The sequence below is a fragment of the Phaethon lepturus genome, unplaced genomic scaffold (assembly GCF_000687285.1).
Source record: "Phaethon lepturus isolate BGI_N335 unplaced genomic scaffold, ASM68728v1 scaffold9089, whole genome shotgun sequence".
Classification (NCBI taxonomy): domain Eukaryota; kingdom Metazoa; phylum Chordata; class Aves; order Phaethontiformes; family Phaethontidae; genus Phaethon; species Phaethon lepturus.
Genome location: NW_010565504.1, coordinates 31,765 through 48,488, shown reverse-complemented (window position 1 = coordinate 48,488; position 16,724 = coordinate 31,765). Strand labels below are relative to the sequence as shown.

At 42.9% G+C, this 16,724-nt stretch overlaps 1 protein-coding gene across 1 annotated transcript in view; it reads left to right on the top strand.

Moving 5' to 3' along the window:
• Nucleotides 1-2,782: 2,782 nt before the first annotated feature.
• The window catches only part of CELF4 (CUGBP, Elav-like family member 4), a gene marked incomplete at its 5' end in the record, with an annotated part of 32,445 nt that continues 18,503 nt past the window's right edge, over nt 2,783-16,724 (top strand). The window contains 4 exons of the mRNA XM_010295206.1: nt 2,783-2,926; nt 8,491-8,638; nt 13,424-13,573; nt 16,480-16,545. Of these exons, the coding sequence (XP_010293508.1) occupies nt 2,783-2,926; nt 8,491-8,638; nt 13,424-13,573; nt 16,480-16,545 (508 nt within the window). The remainder of the gene's footprint in view (nt 2,927-8,490; nt 8,639-13,423; nt 13,574-16,479; nt 16,546-16,724) is intronic.

Here is a 16,724-nt window from a genome sequence, read left to right as displayed (position 1 = left end):
ATGATTTACACAGTCAGGGAAATCGAGTCAGGTTAGTGTGACAATTTCCTAATAGAGCTTAGCAACAAAACAACTGAAAACTTACTAAGATTCTCTAATTGCGCATGCACACACACACAGACGTTGATATAGAGATAGAGACAGAGACATATAAAGAGATAGAAAGAGAAGAGAGATAGAGATATATATACACAAAGGTACCTGTTAAAAATTCCCCTTGAGTCCAGTGAAATACTCATGTTGAATGCTTTTGCATTTCTCAACGGGCTAGGGTTGAGCCTCAAGGAATAGGGGTTTCAGCCCAGGTCCTGTGCTGGTCTTCGGCAACAGTCCTCCAAACTTATCATGAACTTAAGAGTTCACAAGCTCTGAGAGGCGTCCCACTCAGAGGGAGATGCTGGTCGCAGCCCACTGCGGTCCAGGAGAGTTCAAACGGTCTCACTTGGGACCACTATTTATAGGATTGGGAGATGATTGACTTTAGGCATCAGTGAATTTCCATCCTGACCACAGTCCAGACAGGTGATTTCTCAAGTCTCCAGTAGCACTAGTACCGGTCATTCCAGGATTGTCAGGAGATAATTAGTCCTGTTCTCATTCCTCACCCTGGTTAGGCAACCAGGTTCCTGATACAATCAGTGCCATTCTCCACCTCAGCTACACAAGAGTGCTTGATATGGTCAAGGGGCTTTCAACCACCAAACGCTTTGTTCAAAGGCTGAGGCTTGCCAGGCAACTGAATTTCTCAGGTTGTACAGCGGCCCAGGTATAAGGTGAGGAGAGGGGGGGAAATGCACCACCACAAGTGGGTAAGTCAATAATGTTTGGAGTATACTTTGAGATCTCTGTTAATTCTGCATTTTACTGAGGGAAAGACCTGTTTATTTCTCAGTCTTGTAGATCCACAGTCAAAAGAGACTATCATGAAAGTGAACATTCTTATTGGCGCCTTTGCAATAGGCTAATAGGAATTGGCATTTATCGCCTTTCCCATCAAATCAAACAAGAGGGAAATTAAGTATTACTAATAAATGATCGAGCAGACAGGACCTAATGCTTTTGTCAGCAGACAATGGCTGATGTACACCATAGTTTTAGTCATTCCAGAAGCAATAAATACTCCAGCTGAAGGACTCTGCAGTTTCTACACCATGGAAAATCTGTCCCATTCCGGGCCATTTCTAATGGTATCCAGTGGATTAGTGGGAGTCTATGGACTAGAAAACAGTCTTGTTTTGCTGCAGATGGACAGCACTCTTTGGCTCCTTCGCTAAATATTCTGCACTGGGTGATCTTATAGACTTCACTGCCTGATTTCTTTTGGGCTACATGGAAGGGATGTACATGAGGAACTACATACGGAAAGCATCAATCCCAAGTTCAGTCTTTTTATTCAAGAGCAATGCACAGCATCTCTACTGCCTAAATATATTTAACCACTTACAGGAGCATCTTATTGCAGAGCACTCTTAAAAAAAACACAATTCCTTTTTCTCCGCCTTCTTTGGAGTGTACAGTCGAACTTGCTTCTATTTGCCAATAACCTTTCTGCCCTGTGTATATGATAGTGATCAAAGAGGCCAGTAGTCCTGCTGTGAGAGGCAACCCTGAAAAACATCTCATAACACACAGTATTAGATCTCATTAGTGCAAAAGGCTCTTGTGCTGTCACTATGACTCACATCAGGCAGGAAAAACACTCCATGGGCAAGAACTTCATCTGGAGGTTAACCATGTTTTCATGATTCCATCTACAATAAATTGATTGGTTTTCAATAGTGTGAGGCATCAGCAATTTCCTGAAGCTGTTCTGTGGCCATAAAACTTCTAGAGCAAATAGACATAGAAAGAAAAGGGGAAGGAAGAAGATACCAACTTATTTACACTTCTCTGTCCTGCTAATTAGAGCAGGTCACATCTTCAAAACCCATTGCAGAGATGAATAGCCATTCACCTTATTCTGTTTCAAAATCCTCCATGCTGCACTGTGCCCACCATGCTGCAGCCTGTGCTCTACAAACTCTGACAGTACCTCTGAACAGCCCAATCTGCTATGGACCAGTGCCTCCCTCCAATAAAGTTGCAAATAGGTTTAAATCATTAGATTCAGGTTATCAAAAAGTCTCTTGGATCAGGGTTAATTAAATGAGAGTTGAAATCTAATTAAAGACTGGTCCAGGTGATAATTATCAGGAAATGTATGCATTAAAATATTGATTTGTTGATGAGCTGCAATTAAGAGTGTGATTTGAGGAAGGATCAATAACTACATCATGTCATTTAAAAAAAAAAGTCACCCAGCCTTGAGCAGAAATGCAGGGAAATTTTGGCTAGATTTCCCCCCCCCCCTTTCTCTTTTCCTCATAGAAGAATTTCTGAAAACTGCTCTCCACCCTTGAATAGAGCATTCATCTCTCCATCCTTCTATTTTCTTGAAGCACTTTTTTCAACCTCTTGCTTTACACTACATTGTTTGAGTGCGTTATAGATTTATTAGAGAGAGGCTAACAGGTCAAAACCAAAGATTCTTTGCCAATGAAAATCAATTTCTCCCAGAACAGGTGGTCTCAATCATTCACCCTCCAGGGTCCTTTACTTTCTTCCTCATGCTCTCAGTGTCTTGCAAAGGTCCAATTTAAAAGGCCCGAGAGGTTGCATGGAAAAAAAATCAGCGTCAGCTAAAGCCCATGCTACCAAATCTGTGTTAGATGTATGGATTGCATGAGCCAATGTATATCGGGTTAATTCCCTTGTGTGTCTCCTTTGGTTTCCTGTCCTGCAGGGAGCCTCTTCAAGCCTGGTGGTGAAGTTTGCAGATACAGACAAGGAGCGTACAATGAGACGCATGCAGCAAATGGCAGGACAAATGGGAATGTTCAACCCCATGGCCATCCAGTTTGGAGCTTATGGCGCCTATGCACAGGCAGTAAGTATAGACAATGGCTCTATGCATGTACACGGGAACAAGTATAGTGCCTAGAACTGCACAAAAGAAAAACTGAGCAGAGAAACAACTGAGCAGAGGAGGAACCCGCTCTTTCGATAGGAGCAAACCGAGCCATGGCATAGGATAGGAGAGGGCATCTCCCAGGCAAGCCTCAGAGGTGTAATACCCACTTCTAGCAGTAACCAAACTGTGATCATGTATGCACCCTGATCCTTTTGGCCAGGTCCCTGGTGCCCCGTGCATCATTGTGGGTGCCTTAGGAGTGGTCACTGGATAAAATAGCAGCAGTTGACAGAAATACTTTTAGGTTGGTGAAACCATGCTACATAATACTAAAATGGATAAGCAGACATACAGGCATACATTCCTGTCTCCGCAAAACAATATGTTTTAAGAACAGTGGGAGAACACATCAGTTACAGTGACTGTACAATGAGCTGGGTTCCTGACGAAGACGTGAAATGGATGCCTCTGTCATAAGTACATTTCCTTATGCTACAATTATCAAGGACCATCAAGGAAAGATCGGGTTCAGGTAACTTGGTCTCTCTACAAGATATTTCAGCGAAGGTAGAGGTGATCCCTGCAGTAGGCAGACATAATACTGCTAGGTGACTTTGGCTGCATTTTCTGGAGAAGATTTAACAGGAACATTTGCAAGCAGTGAGAGTGCATCTAGGTGCTTCATACATTGGGTGACCCTCTTGTACTCTGTGCTGGATTTGTATGCAGGAAGGAAGTACCAGTAATCCCATTTTCCAGAGTAGCATCTTCTGAATGAGAGAGAGACCAAATGACTTGCCTTAGGTAATATAGGAATGACACTTCACTGTACCCATATTCCCTCCACTACATTGGCTGCAAAGCTCCGCTTTATTCCCTGCCTATTTCCTTCTCACGCTTTGGCACCATGCACTTCCCTATCACATCCACATGTTCTTTCTTTTAACTTGATATCCTACAAATTTCTGTCCTCCACTAAATGTCATGTGCCTCACTAAACATTTGGTAAAACCTAGCGTCCCCATTTTATGGGCCATGTAGAGTCACAAGGATGTGCTGTAGACCTGCACAGAAATTCCCTTTCTCTGATATACATCCCCCATTGCTATCTTGGACTTTTAAAAATTCTCTTCAGCTAGACAAATTCCATTTTTCCTTCCATTCTGCCTTCTTCATTTTTATTCACAAAGACAATCTTTGCCTCTTCCTTTGTCCCCTGCTCCCTTCCTCACACAATAGAAGAGCTGTCCCATCCCCAGCCTGGCTCTGTTTAACTGTTCTCCTGACTGGGAAGGCTGCAGGAAGGGGAAAAGAGACAGTAAATCACAGCTAAGCCCGGGCCAGTAGCCAGAAACCCAGCAGGGGGATACAGCATCTGTGCCCTCATGTACCTGAGGAATTAACAGGAGGCAATCCATGGCACCTTGCCTCTGGTGGGGTCACTGCCTCACTTTCTACAGCTTTATTAACTGGGATCATACACTGGATCTCTTTCAAAGTGAAAGTAGAGTAGATGTGACATTTGTTTTCAAGGGGAGCTGGGGAAGGAATGGTGGTGAGTTTTATTGGGAATGCTCCAGATGTTTTATAAGAGAGACTGGTGACCCTTACAGGACTTGCTCTCCTTTTGTAAATTTCCCTGGAGCCACTGTGGGACAAAGAGAGAGAGTTGGGGTTGTTCAGCCTGGAGAAGAGAAGGCTCTGGGGAGACCTTATTGCAGCCTGCCAGTACTTAAAGGGGGCCTATGAGAAAGATGGGGACAGACTTTTTAGCAGGGCCTGTAGCGATAGGACAAGGGGCAATGGTTTTAAACTAAAAGAGGGCAGATTTAGACTAGACATAAGGAAGAAATTTTTCACAATGAAGGTGGTGAAACACTGGCACAGGTTGCCCAGAGAGGTGGTAGATGCCCCATTTTGGGAACCATTCCAGGTCAGGTTGGACGGGGCTCTGAGCAACCTGATCTACTTGAAGATGTCCCTGCTTATTGCAGGGGGGTTGGACTAGATGACCTTAAAAGGTCTCTTCCAACCCAAACTATTCTATCATTCTATGAAAGGCGGTAGGTCTATGCTGTCAGCTTCTTTCAAAATGACTGAGTTTCCGTCCTTGCAAACCCATGATGCTGCTGCACTTGGCCTGGCTGTGACCATCAGTCTCTGGGCTACGAAGGACCTTTATCCTCTTTCCTATTAACTTTTACCCCTGAGCACCTCCTACCAGAGAGAGAGGGCAAGAACAAGAAATGTGACTGCAGAAGGGTGGCAGGAGTGTTGTCAATGGTTGAGATGTCCAGACATGGTTGGTTTCCTTCTCTACCCAAGAAAGCAAAGCCAGTTAGCTGGGGTACATGGCTGTGTTCAGGTATGCGACGCTATATTCCTTCTGGCTCTGGAAGAGATCCAGCTTACCCCACAGGCTGGCTCTCAAGGCTGCAGCAAGGTGTACATCCTCTGGGTCATGAGGCACAGGGCTCCAGCTCATTTCTCCGTGACAAGGGCGGGTTCCAGATCTCCAAGACATCTTGTGTATCCCAGAGCACTGAGCATAACAGAAATGGTGTGGAGCTCCCTGCAGGATGTTTGCTGTAGCAGAAGAAACTGAAGCTAATTTCCCAAATCACAGGTTTCCTGGTTTGCAAATCAGGATGAGTGGCTACCATTGTTGGGGGAACACCTTAGATACATAAATAAACAGGAGAAGAAGTTGTATAAGCCATAAATAACGTCACAATTGATTGCCTAGCTCTGCTGAGTGCAAAATAGACATTATCTTTGGAGCAGCAAAATCATTTGTACTACCACTGGCAACATGGCAGCACAGGTGAAACGCAATCAAAAAAAAGATTAACACTTTTATTTTAAATGGTTGGGAACAAAGGTCCAAAAATAGTCGCCAAGAGCCAGGTAAGGGGTTGGAATTATTTCATCTGACTGACTTTGTTGGTATGTGCAGCTGAACAGATCACCTGGTGCTCCACATACATTCAATACAGAGAAACAGAACTGCAATTCATGTGTTCAGAGGCATTCTGGTAGAGAAGGGTGAAATGAATCTTGGCTTACACTCTTCTGCCGGTGATCATGTCAACCATAATAGGTGACCAGCTTAGATGAAAGCCTGTATGTATTTAGTTTACTGAACCTGACAACGGGAAATGCGAAAAACATAGCCCCCTGCCTGTTCTAGAAGGTGTCTGGTACAAATACCAGACTGTTATTTGCCAGCCCAACAGACCACTGCACACACATGACCATCCATACCTGACTCCTTGTTTTTACGTGGTTCTGTTTATGCAGGTCTTGTCATCTTTGTAGAAAAGTCAGCAAGGGCCAGACTGGGACTATCCCCTATCCTTGCTACTGCGTCCATCTCGCAGAGATGCTCCTTTTAGCAACAGGTTTTAGCAGTGCTAAACAGATGTTATAGGCACTGATGGCCATAATTTCTGCAACCGAACAGTTTTATCCTCAGCTCTTCCCAGATGAAAATAGCCAGAACACAAAATGAGATATGGGTCACCACACTGAGCGCTGCACTCAGTTCTGCATTAAAGATGAATGGATTCCCCTTTCCTCATTCACTTCATTTACATACTTACCAAAATCACATGCTCAGTGCCTCCTCTGGAGAATAAACTCAAATGATGCCTAGAAAAAAATGTACACTTTAAAGGAGACTCAGCATTGTGCTATAATAGAAAAGATTGTCTAATCACTCTATCAGTAATTACAAAGAACAGGATATCACTTCTTAAAATATGCAAGTGTCTTAGGCAGGGTATAATAAAAAAAGGTAATTAACAATCAAAGGGAAAGCTACCTCCTTACCAACAATGTGCATTAGGCTACAAAACAATAGTACACAGCTCTAGTACAGCATTTTTCATCTGTAGATCTGAAGGCACTCCTACGTGGGGAGGCAGGTATCCTGTTTCCCATTTTATCACTGGAGAAACCAAGGCAAGTTTACACAACTTGTGCATGGTTATACAGCAGGTCAGTGGCAGAGCATCCTTTACTTTGGTCTCTTCAAAGATGGTGACAAGCGTTTGAATGAGCAGCATTTTAAGAAATTGTTTTAGTGTGTATGTCTACAAACAGCAAATTTAGCCAATATTTCAATATTAAAGCAAACAGTGGGATCAGTCTCATCTTTGCCATGACTTTTGAGGTGTGTTTAATGCTGAGAAGTGTGTGTCATGCCCTTAAAGAACAGCATCAGAGGGTGATTTCCTTATGGGACAGAGATCACAGAGAGCAGCAAAACAGAGATTTTCTAATTCTGGAGACAGCACAGACAGACATGAGTCACTTAAATCACTACAGAAAAAAAGTTTCTTTCTCCACTATTATCAAGAAGTCACATATTACTAGATACTGGGGAATGAATAGAGTGAGTTTTCACTCTCTTCTCATCTTCTTTCCTCCCATTTTCTCAAAGCATACGCCACCGGTCACTAGCAGTGGTTGGATATGAACTTAGACTTACTTTATCTGTCTCTTTGTACAGCTCCAGGGAAGGAGATAAGAGGCAACTTCATCCAAGGTGCCTTCTCCTTCACACCAGGAGCATTTTTCAAGCATGGGCTGCAACAATGGTGTGCTAAGTTCAGAGTGTAAAATAATGACAGCAAAGTGTGATGATAGCAAAGCCTGGTTTTAATGTAATAAGCATTTCCAAAATGCCTAACTCTCACCACTATTCTGCTCCAAAATTTTTACTGCCAAGTGACTAAAAATTTAGCCTGGGGGTTCACATTTTTGCCTTATGTAGGTGTTTTAAAAGCAGCAGCACTTTGATCACTTTCTAACAAAAAATAAAATTAAGGAAGTCATCCCAGATCAAAATCACAGGGAAAAGTTTTTTTCCTATGACACAGTATTAATCTGGCTAAAGGGGCAGGGGGGCTCACTTCTCTTGTATAGCTCTTCCAGGAGTATCTGCTTGGTTGTTTTGGAAATACCTTCTGTAATCTGGTTAGAAGTTTTGGTCACGGTTTTGCTCAGTGCCCACCAGAGGAGCAGCATAAGAAAACCTGATTTTTGTCAGTGACAGATGGAAACAAATCACGTTATCCCCAGAGAACTATCTAAGCTTGCTGCTCTGGACACAGGATGTCCTCTTTCCACCACTCCACATACACTGCTCTCCCATCAGCAGCCAGCAGTACTTTCCCAGAGCTTTGATACAACAGACCTAAGCCATGAAATGTCTCTGCTCAGGAACATATAAAGTCTTTTCTCTGCCTTTCTCATCAGTGAAGGGCTAGGGAGTCATAGAGTTAAGTCGATGTCATGGGAGACCTCCTCATTGTGGAACACATTGTGGGGCTGTGGGACTATAAAGATGCCAGACGCCTCCAAACGCCTATAGCTAGACAGGCCAAGGCTGAGGCTACAACAGGCATGGTGAGCTGACATATCAAAACAGAGGGATGCCTCTTCGCACCCTCACCGTCTCCCCATCCTGACTCTGGTGCTGCGGGCTGCCCTGCCGGTGACTGCATGATATTTTTTCCTTACTCTCTTTGTTCCAGCTGATGCAGCAGCAAGCTGCGATCATGGCGTCGGTGGCACAGGGCGGCTACCTGAATCCCATGGCAGCGTTTGCTGCAGCCCAGATGCAGCAGATGGCGGCTCTGAACATGAACGGCCTGGCAGCTGCTCCCATGACACCAACCTCAGGTAATGGGCTGGGGGGGAGGGTGAAGGGCAGGAAAATCTGGCCACATTCCAGAGGAGACCTGGCAGGACATATTAGGTGACATGTTCTCCCCCAGTGGGTGTTTACTGAAATGTTGGTCTTGATAAAGGCCACCAAAACTGAGGACTTGAGCCAACCAGGTCCTTTTGCCATCTGGGAGAGAGGGGGAAGGGGCAGGGAAAGGCTGTTATCACCTCTGCCAGGGCTGGGCCCAGCTAGGGGTTATCATCTGTATCAGGAAATAGTTGTATGGGCAAAGCCAAAGAGCTGTTCAAAGTGTTTGTCGCTGGTGAGCGAGGAGATCAAGAGGGCTGAGACACACCAAAGAAGGGATGCAATGGGCTTGTTGGAGAGGAGGGAGGGTGCCGGCAAGGAAGGCACTGGAAAAAGCTCTCAGTCATGACTACTCCCTCTCAACCTTATCCCTTACACAAGTTTACCTTAGCTCTGATCCGAAAACAAGCAAAATAAGGTTTGTGGTGAGATTCAATATCATAAATGAGATGAGCTATGCCTTAGTGACGTATAAGCCTTTCGCCTCCCGTGAAATAGGACAGGAGGTACTCAGGGAAGACTTCTGGTGCTAAGTGGAATCCAACTATTTGCTTGAGAAGGTTTCTGGCTGCTGGAGCAGAGACAGATAGCCAGTGAAGGCTTAAGCTGTGACGGGACACAAGAATCACATTATTCAGTGGGCAGATAATTAAGCTGGGGTGAAACAAGACTGGCTTTTCCGGGGCTGGAAGGAAGAAGAAATCATTTGGCAGAAACATGTTAAGGAATTAACAGGCCTGGTAGTCTTGCAGTGGCATGTGGTCTAACACGGGGAAGCAGGGGAGCAGGAAAAGCGGGGCCAAAAGAAGTGAGAATTTGTAGAGCTTTGCAATAAGGCACTGACTGATGGGGAGCAGAGGACTCGAGGCTGCATCTCCAGAGCACAACTTATAAGGGACAGCTTGGGATAGAAGGGTCCCGGGGTGATGTTGGGTGTTCCTATGAGAGGCAGTGGGGATGGGATTGTATTCAGAAATACATGCCATACCAAAGCACCCTGAAGCATCAACCTGGCCCGGAGGGGACTACCTTTACAAGGTTTTGGGTTGAGATGTGGGGGATCAGCTGGCCATTGTGCAGATGGAGCAGGATCTGGGAGTCCAGAGCAGTAAAAGAGGAAAGGGACAACTTTGTTGTCGAACATGGAGATATCTGCACCAGCCCTGGAGCAGGAAAGGGCCATCTGACAAAACAGCCAGGAAAGATGATTCATGGCTGAGGAACACTGGATCGCAGGGAGATAAGACACCACAGCAGTGTAAACTTGTAGGCTGTTCCTAATGAAATCAGTTCTACTAAACTATCTGCCTAAGAAAACCTTCCCTTTCACACACCTTAGCTTTTCTTTGCAATCTGTAGCTGGGAACAATGTCAGCAGCTACTGGATCAGTTACCCATCATTTCCTTTGCTTGTATTGAAATATGAGGGGCAAAAAGGGAGAGACAGACAGACAGATTTTATTCCACACAAATTTATGTAGCACCAAGGAAAAACACTTCACTCAAAAAACTCTTTTGCATCTAAATAAGTATTGAGAAAGAGTGAGTTCTAAATATCAGTACAACAGCCAAATTCTGATCATAGCATGATATTCAGCACATGAAAAATATCCCAGCCCTTCTTTGGTGTAACTTCTGCTCCTTTTCTTATATGCCCGGTGCCTTTTGGGAGTGCTATACTCTTACTGTCAGAATACAAGAGAGGAAAGCTCAAGGGGTTTTTTACATGCTTTCCAGAGCACACATGAGTGGTCATTATTGAAAATAAGATGCTGGTTTAGAAGAGCCCTTGATCTATTTCATAGTAGCATATTTTGCACTCTCCTTATGACATATTTTCCTTCATGGATCCTCTGAACTTTTGCATTATTACAGCTTTACCTTTTATGTGTAGTTTCCTTCATGAAAAACCTTGTAATGGCTTGTGGAAAACCCATTGACAGTTATTCCTTGGGTGAAATGTTTACACTTAGAAATGACTCCTTGTATTAGTACAACACTCACAAAGCTTGTGATAAGACAAAGAGAAAACATTTCACATAACATCTGAGCAAGCAAGCCTAGATCAATAGCAGTGATTTCTGAGTAGCCAGGAGATAGCTGAAGCCTAACGTGAATTCTCCTGCTGGCTTTTGTTAGCATTCAGAAAGGCAAATGGAAAATGATCATTCTGCTTCATAGGAGGATTTCCAGTCTTTGAAGTATTTATTTGTTCTGACTTGGAATGAAAATGAAATATTTCAAACTTCCCTGAAAAACGGGCATTAAAAAAATTGTTTGTAACATTAAAAAAAAGAAGTCTCATTCTTTCCTAAGCAAAAGAAAAATGCTAGGAAAAGGACACTGGTAACCCAGAAGTCCTACAGGCTTTGGACGTATTGGTTGAGCACAATGCCTCTCTGCTGGTATCTTCAAGCATCCTAATCCAGACACTTTTCTCTTCATCCCGTCTCTCAGAGAGTAGGTTCCTAGAGACATGGCCATGAGTTCATTCAGGCTCATGAGGCCCATGTGACCTACAAACTTAAAGAGTTTTGGATGCAGGCAAATCTAGCAGACTAAAGACTGGATCCATTCTACCTGGCTTTAACCACACAGAAGTTACACATCTAATTTAAAGTAGTCACCTGGCTTCCTTGTGGTCAATGAAATGCAGTAGGCCATCCCAGTGGTTAATTGAGACCATAAAAAATTGATGCTGGTTGCTGGCATTTTGACCGTTTCCCACCAAGAGTCATGTTTGTCACAGACTACAGTCTGTAACTGCAAGGGAATTACATTGACATGTGTGAAACTTTGCTGCAAGTTTTGCCTTTCTCCTAGCGTTGGCATAATCTGAGTGAAAAGTGGATGTGCAGTTAGTCTGCCACTCTGTTAACTACACAGGAAGGCTAGAAGTAAAATTTAATTTAGGCTTCCTTCCTGCCTTCTCTTCTCCCTCTATCCCTCCATGTTGTATATATGTACCTGGTGTTGCTGCAGCAAGAGATGTCAAAGCAGGGATGAAATTCACAACTGGGATGCACCATGAATTGTTTTGTGTGGTGACATTATGGCACTTTTACTCAAAATACAGATCTGACCTCTCCAGGAGAGTTCTTTATAAGAAGTACAATAAAGAATTGCAATGAATATGCTTAAATTCCTTAGAAATGCATGAAATAGCAAGCAGAAATCCTGTGCTGAAGTTTTAGAAAAATTATTTATATTCTCTAGGAAAATAAAGCAGAGATCCAGAAAAGCAACAGAAATTTTAACTAGTCTTTGTGATTTGCAAGCTGATGGTATATGCTAAGAATATTGCCTTTATACTTCAGTTGCCATGACATGCTGCCAGTACTTCCGTAGAGGACATCTTTTTAAAGGCCAACACAATTTAAATAAGCAAAAGGGAAACAGAAGCTTGTATGCTCAAGCTATAAAAAAATAAGCCGATCTATTGCCTGCTTTTTGACCACTCAAACCAGAATATTTGAAAATATGTCATGCATTTGTATTGGCTTTCTTAAAGCACCAACAGAGACTGAAGCAGTTGTTAAAGAGTGTTATTGGACTAACACATAGTGGAATGGTGGTATATTAAAGAAAGTTTCTGCAATTGGTTTAATAAAGAGGTTACTGCAAAAATTGTCCTTTCATTTAGTAGTATACCCTCAGACAGAAAGATATTGCTCAAGATAAGATAGTTTAACTTCCCACTTAAGCTGCCAAGACAAAAATACAATTTCATACTTATTGAAAAGTCATTTTTTGTTCCGCCCAAAAATTGTTAATATGTTGCAAGAAGCACAGACTTCCCAGGAATTTTTAAGCATACATAGGAGAAGACAATGAGGTAGCAGAGGGACTTAAGTCTCACCTCAGAAATTTAAGAATTCTCTAGTAGCGAGTGATATGATCGCACTCAAAACATAAAGACTAAGCTGTTCTCCTGAAATAGTAGCATTAAAGTCTCCCAGAAGGTGCATCTGGGAAGAATGACAGGAGAACAATTCCATGAAAAAAACCACATCTAGCCCAAATTTTGCCCCTGCTGACTGGGATATCTCTGCTCAACCTCTATGAAGTTTGGGATTAACAGTGACACTAAAACAAGAAAAACTATCCCTGTCTGCTTTCAGGCTACAAATCAACTTGCCAAACCTTTTAAGGATCCCTGGTGCTGAGAAAGTTCAGAATGAGTTTGTACATGTAATATATATTCATGAGGGAGTGCAGACAGAGTAGTCCTGGAAATTGGTACACCCACAAAGCTGGCATCTCCAAAGAGAAACTGAGAGGAACTGCTGTAGAAAAGTGGGACTGAGAATTTGCTTCTGGTGCTGAATGATATCTAGGAAAGAAATGTCTGCCTATTTAGAAATTTAAAAAGATAACACTCCAGGGAGAAAGTTGAGGAGGAAGGGTGATATTTCTATAGTTTTCTATTGGCTGATGTTAGCCCTGTATCTAGTCTAGAGACCATGATCGCCGAGCAAAAGCGTCATTCTGTTGAACACATTTTGCAAACCTTTCTTAAGATCTTTCTAACCACAGGTGCGATGGCAAGCACTCCTGACATTTTTTGCCTGACAGCTAGAGAGCTTTCTCATTTCTTGGATTATAAGAAGCTTTCTGTGTGTTTGTCAAAGCTGTTCTATCAGTAGTTTTCTCATTGTAGTTTTTGCTTCCAGTACTCACCAGCTCTGATTTTATTTCCTCATCATTTGCAGGTGGAAGCACACCTCCTGGCATAACTGCACCAGCTGTGCCTAGCATCCCATCTCCAATTGGGGTGAATGGTTTCACTGGCCTCCCGCCACAGGCTAATGGGCAGCCCGCCGCAGAAGCTGTCTTTGCTAATGGCATCCACCCTTACCCAGGTAAGCAAGACCAATGCCGTGTCCACAGTCTTAATGAGCTTGTCCACATCCATGAGTTTTGTCTAGCATGAGCCACCTCAGAAGCATTATACATCACACCATTAAGGTTCAGTCTAGCATTAGTGTAGTTAGGTCTTACCCAGTTACAAATATGCAATTAAATCTGAATGATAGACATCAAAGGCATGTTCAGGGGTGGAAAATTTTTATGCTAAAGAATTGAGTGCTCATCTGCTGGATGATTTGTTTGGTAAATACAATCACAACACCCAGCATGCTTTGATTTAGTTAAAATTTGATCTGAAGCCTGACCAGTTCATGCAGGCAGAGCTCCTAGGGGTAGTCCCAAGGCTCTTGCTCCTGGCTAGCCTTTAAGGAGCTGTACTAAACCTGTTTGCATCTTCTAGCACCCACCGTTGCTATCTCCTGCTGCAATTCCTTTGTAACCAGATGACACTGAGAGGACAAACCCAGAGCGTCCACATGACTGCTGAGCCAAAGTGCTCCATGCCTCAGATTATGTGCTCAAGCAGTGGGCGCTGGTCATCAAAAAGCTTACTGCATCAAAATCCTGTTGCCTTAGCAGGCCTGGAGACTGAAGCCGCATTAATATAGCGACAAAATGGTAAAGCTGAGCAGTTTTGTGGCACATCACCAGAGAACTGCTGCTGGGATTCATAATCTGTGAATAGCTCAAAAGATGCCAGCACTGAAGAGGTGATTTTGCAAGCCCTAGCAGTCAGGAATGAATGAGGGAAGTTAAAGGAGCCATACTGACTTGTACTTAAAAACATATGGACGCTCTGACATTGTAATCACCAAGAAATCGGGACTTTACAAGCAGTAATCTAGTATTTTAGGAAATCAAACACTGACTCAGATGCTCCAGCCAAAAAGCACACAAAACCCCTCAGAAAATAATTCTTTCCATCTCAGCTAGTCCTGGAAAATTTAAAAGATGGATCACCACAGGATACTTTATGACCTACAAGGAAAAATATCAGATAAAGCAGAAAAGTCTTACCTAGTTACAGCTCAGAAAATATCACAAAAAAACCTCTGACCTGTGAGTGTAGAAAAGGAAATCGCAGAAATATCAACAGTATTGAAAAAATAATTTTAATTTCCCACTTCTTGACTTTGTAAATATTTCTCCATGATTTCAAATTTAAGCAGAATTGAAATCAAGGTGTACTGTGCTAAAATGTAGGCATGCATATACATGTTTGTAGCAGCTTAGAGGGATGGGGAGCTCTTGGAGGCTTATAGAGACATCAGAAGCTTAGACGGAGCCTTTAGTGCTCTCACTGAGCTCAACCACGGCAGCAAGGAAGAGCTCTGTCTTTAAGGTTATATAATTATAGCCATCTGTTCAGCTACCCATCTGAGTCTCTACCTGTTTGCCAGTCTACCATCTCTCTATTTATCAATTTCTATGTGTAGCTGTTTTCTCTTTTATCTTTAGCCTTTTAGCTAATCTTCTATGATCTCTTACTGCATATATCAGAGAAATATGATCTTTCTAGATGATTTTTAATGACTTGAGATTTTGTTACTATCTCCAACTCCTCCCATAATTAAAGCAAGCTTTCAGTTAGGCATTTAATCCATGATTATATAAAAGTCATTGACCATTGTCTCTGAGTTTTGGAGAGCCTTGCTCAGATAGCAATTCACAGTACGATCCTGCACAAAACCAACAGCCTAATACACTGAAGGGTGACAGTCATCTTTTCTCCCCTTCGCTGCAGGCAGACATGCTCCTTTCTGCCTTTAAAGCTGATATGCAAATAATCTGCTTTGTGTAAAATTTGGATTTATGTCAATGTGTCTTCAGCAATATTTTGGTGTTTCCTGGTGCTCAGCTTCCCCATAACTTAATGACATCTTTAGTTATAGCAGAGGTGTAAAGGGAACAGTGGTAGGCCAAACCCTCAGCTTTCATTTTACTTCAGCTTATGCCCACCAGCAAGGAAACCCTGAAAGCAAGTTCCTTTGTAGCAGTTTGGGTGTAGGATACATCCTGTGTTTGCTCCGTCTTATTCTCTTCCTTCACATGAGCATTTATGCCCTCTGCGAAACCTTTCTCCTTTCCACAGGCTTTATTGAGGCTTGGAGCTTAGCAACATTAAAAAAAAAAAGCATTTGACATTTATGTGGGTAATGAGAATATCCACAGTCACATTAGACTGGATAAAAATGTAGAAAGGACACAAACATTTATTGTTTATGATATAAGCCAGCCACGACCTGCTTTTTCGTCACTGGGCAGCTTATTCTGTCATTGTTCATTATAGAATTTTTCACACTTTCCTCTGTAACATGTTACTGGTGCTGACCTGTGGTTTTCCAGGTCTGTGTTTATAAATGCAAAGGGGGAAATAAAATACTAAAAAACTGAGCATGCAATTGCACTAACATTTTAGAGAATAAAAGAACATGCCAGTTGCCATCCAAAGTCAGCATCTTCCAAAAAACTCTTTTATGTTATATCTCTCATTCTGAAAGTGGGCAAGAGTGCTGCAGTATTATGTACATGGTCTTGCTATGGTTATGACTTGCCATATATTGTTTAAAGCCTGAATTTTGCTCTCAGATACACTTTCACGGTACACAAAAAAGTCAAATGTGGGTTCACAGAAGTATATCCTGTAGCAGAATGTTCTTTGTTGCCTGAAAATAGAAAAACAGGATAATCAAATCTCACAGGGTGACAGCTGGGGGACAGGGGCCTTCTGGCCATCATGGGGGGGCCTCTATGCAGTGCTCTCCATAGGATGAGCGAGCTGCTCCTCTTCTAGGACCTGCAAGCCCCTGGGTTTTTCTGTCCCACACCACATATTGATGAGGGGAAAAAGGGAGAGTGCTGTCATGCTTTAATCCCTTAATTCCTTCTCTCTCCACAGCACAGAGCCCCACAGCAGCTGATCCCTTGCAGCAAGCCTACGCTGGAGTACAGCAGTATGCAGGTCGTTAGTATTAACACTTTCTCCAAATAAATCTTTCTCTTCTATAAAGCTTTTAATGTCTGAACACACCTGAGGGGCCCTGGGGAAGACAGGTGTTTGCAAATACAGATGCGAGCTGGGGGCCACAGACTCCCAGATTAAATTTGCTCTTATGAAAACAAACATAAAGCCCGGGGACTTCT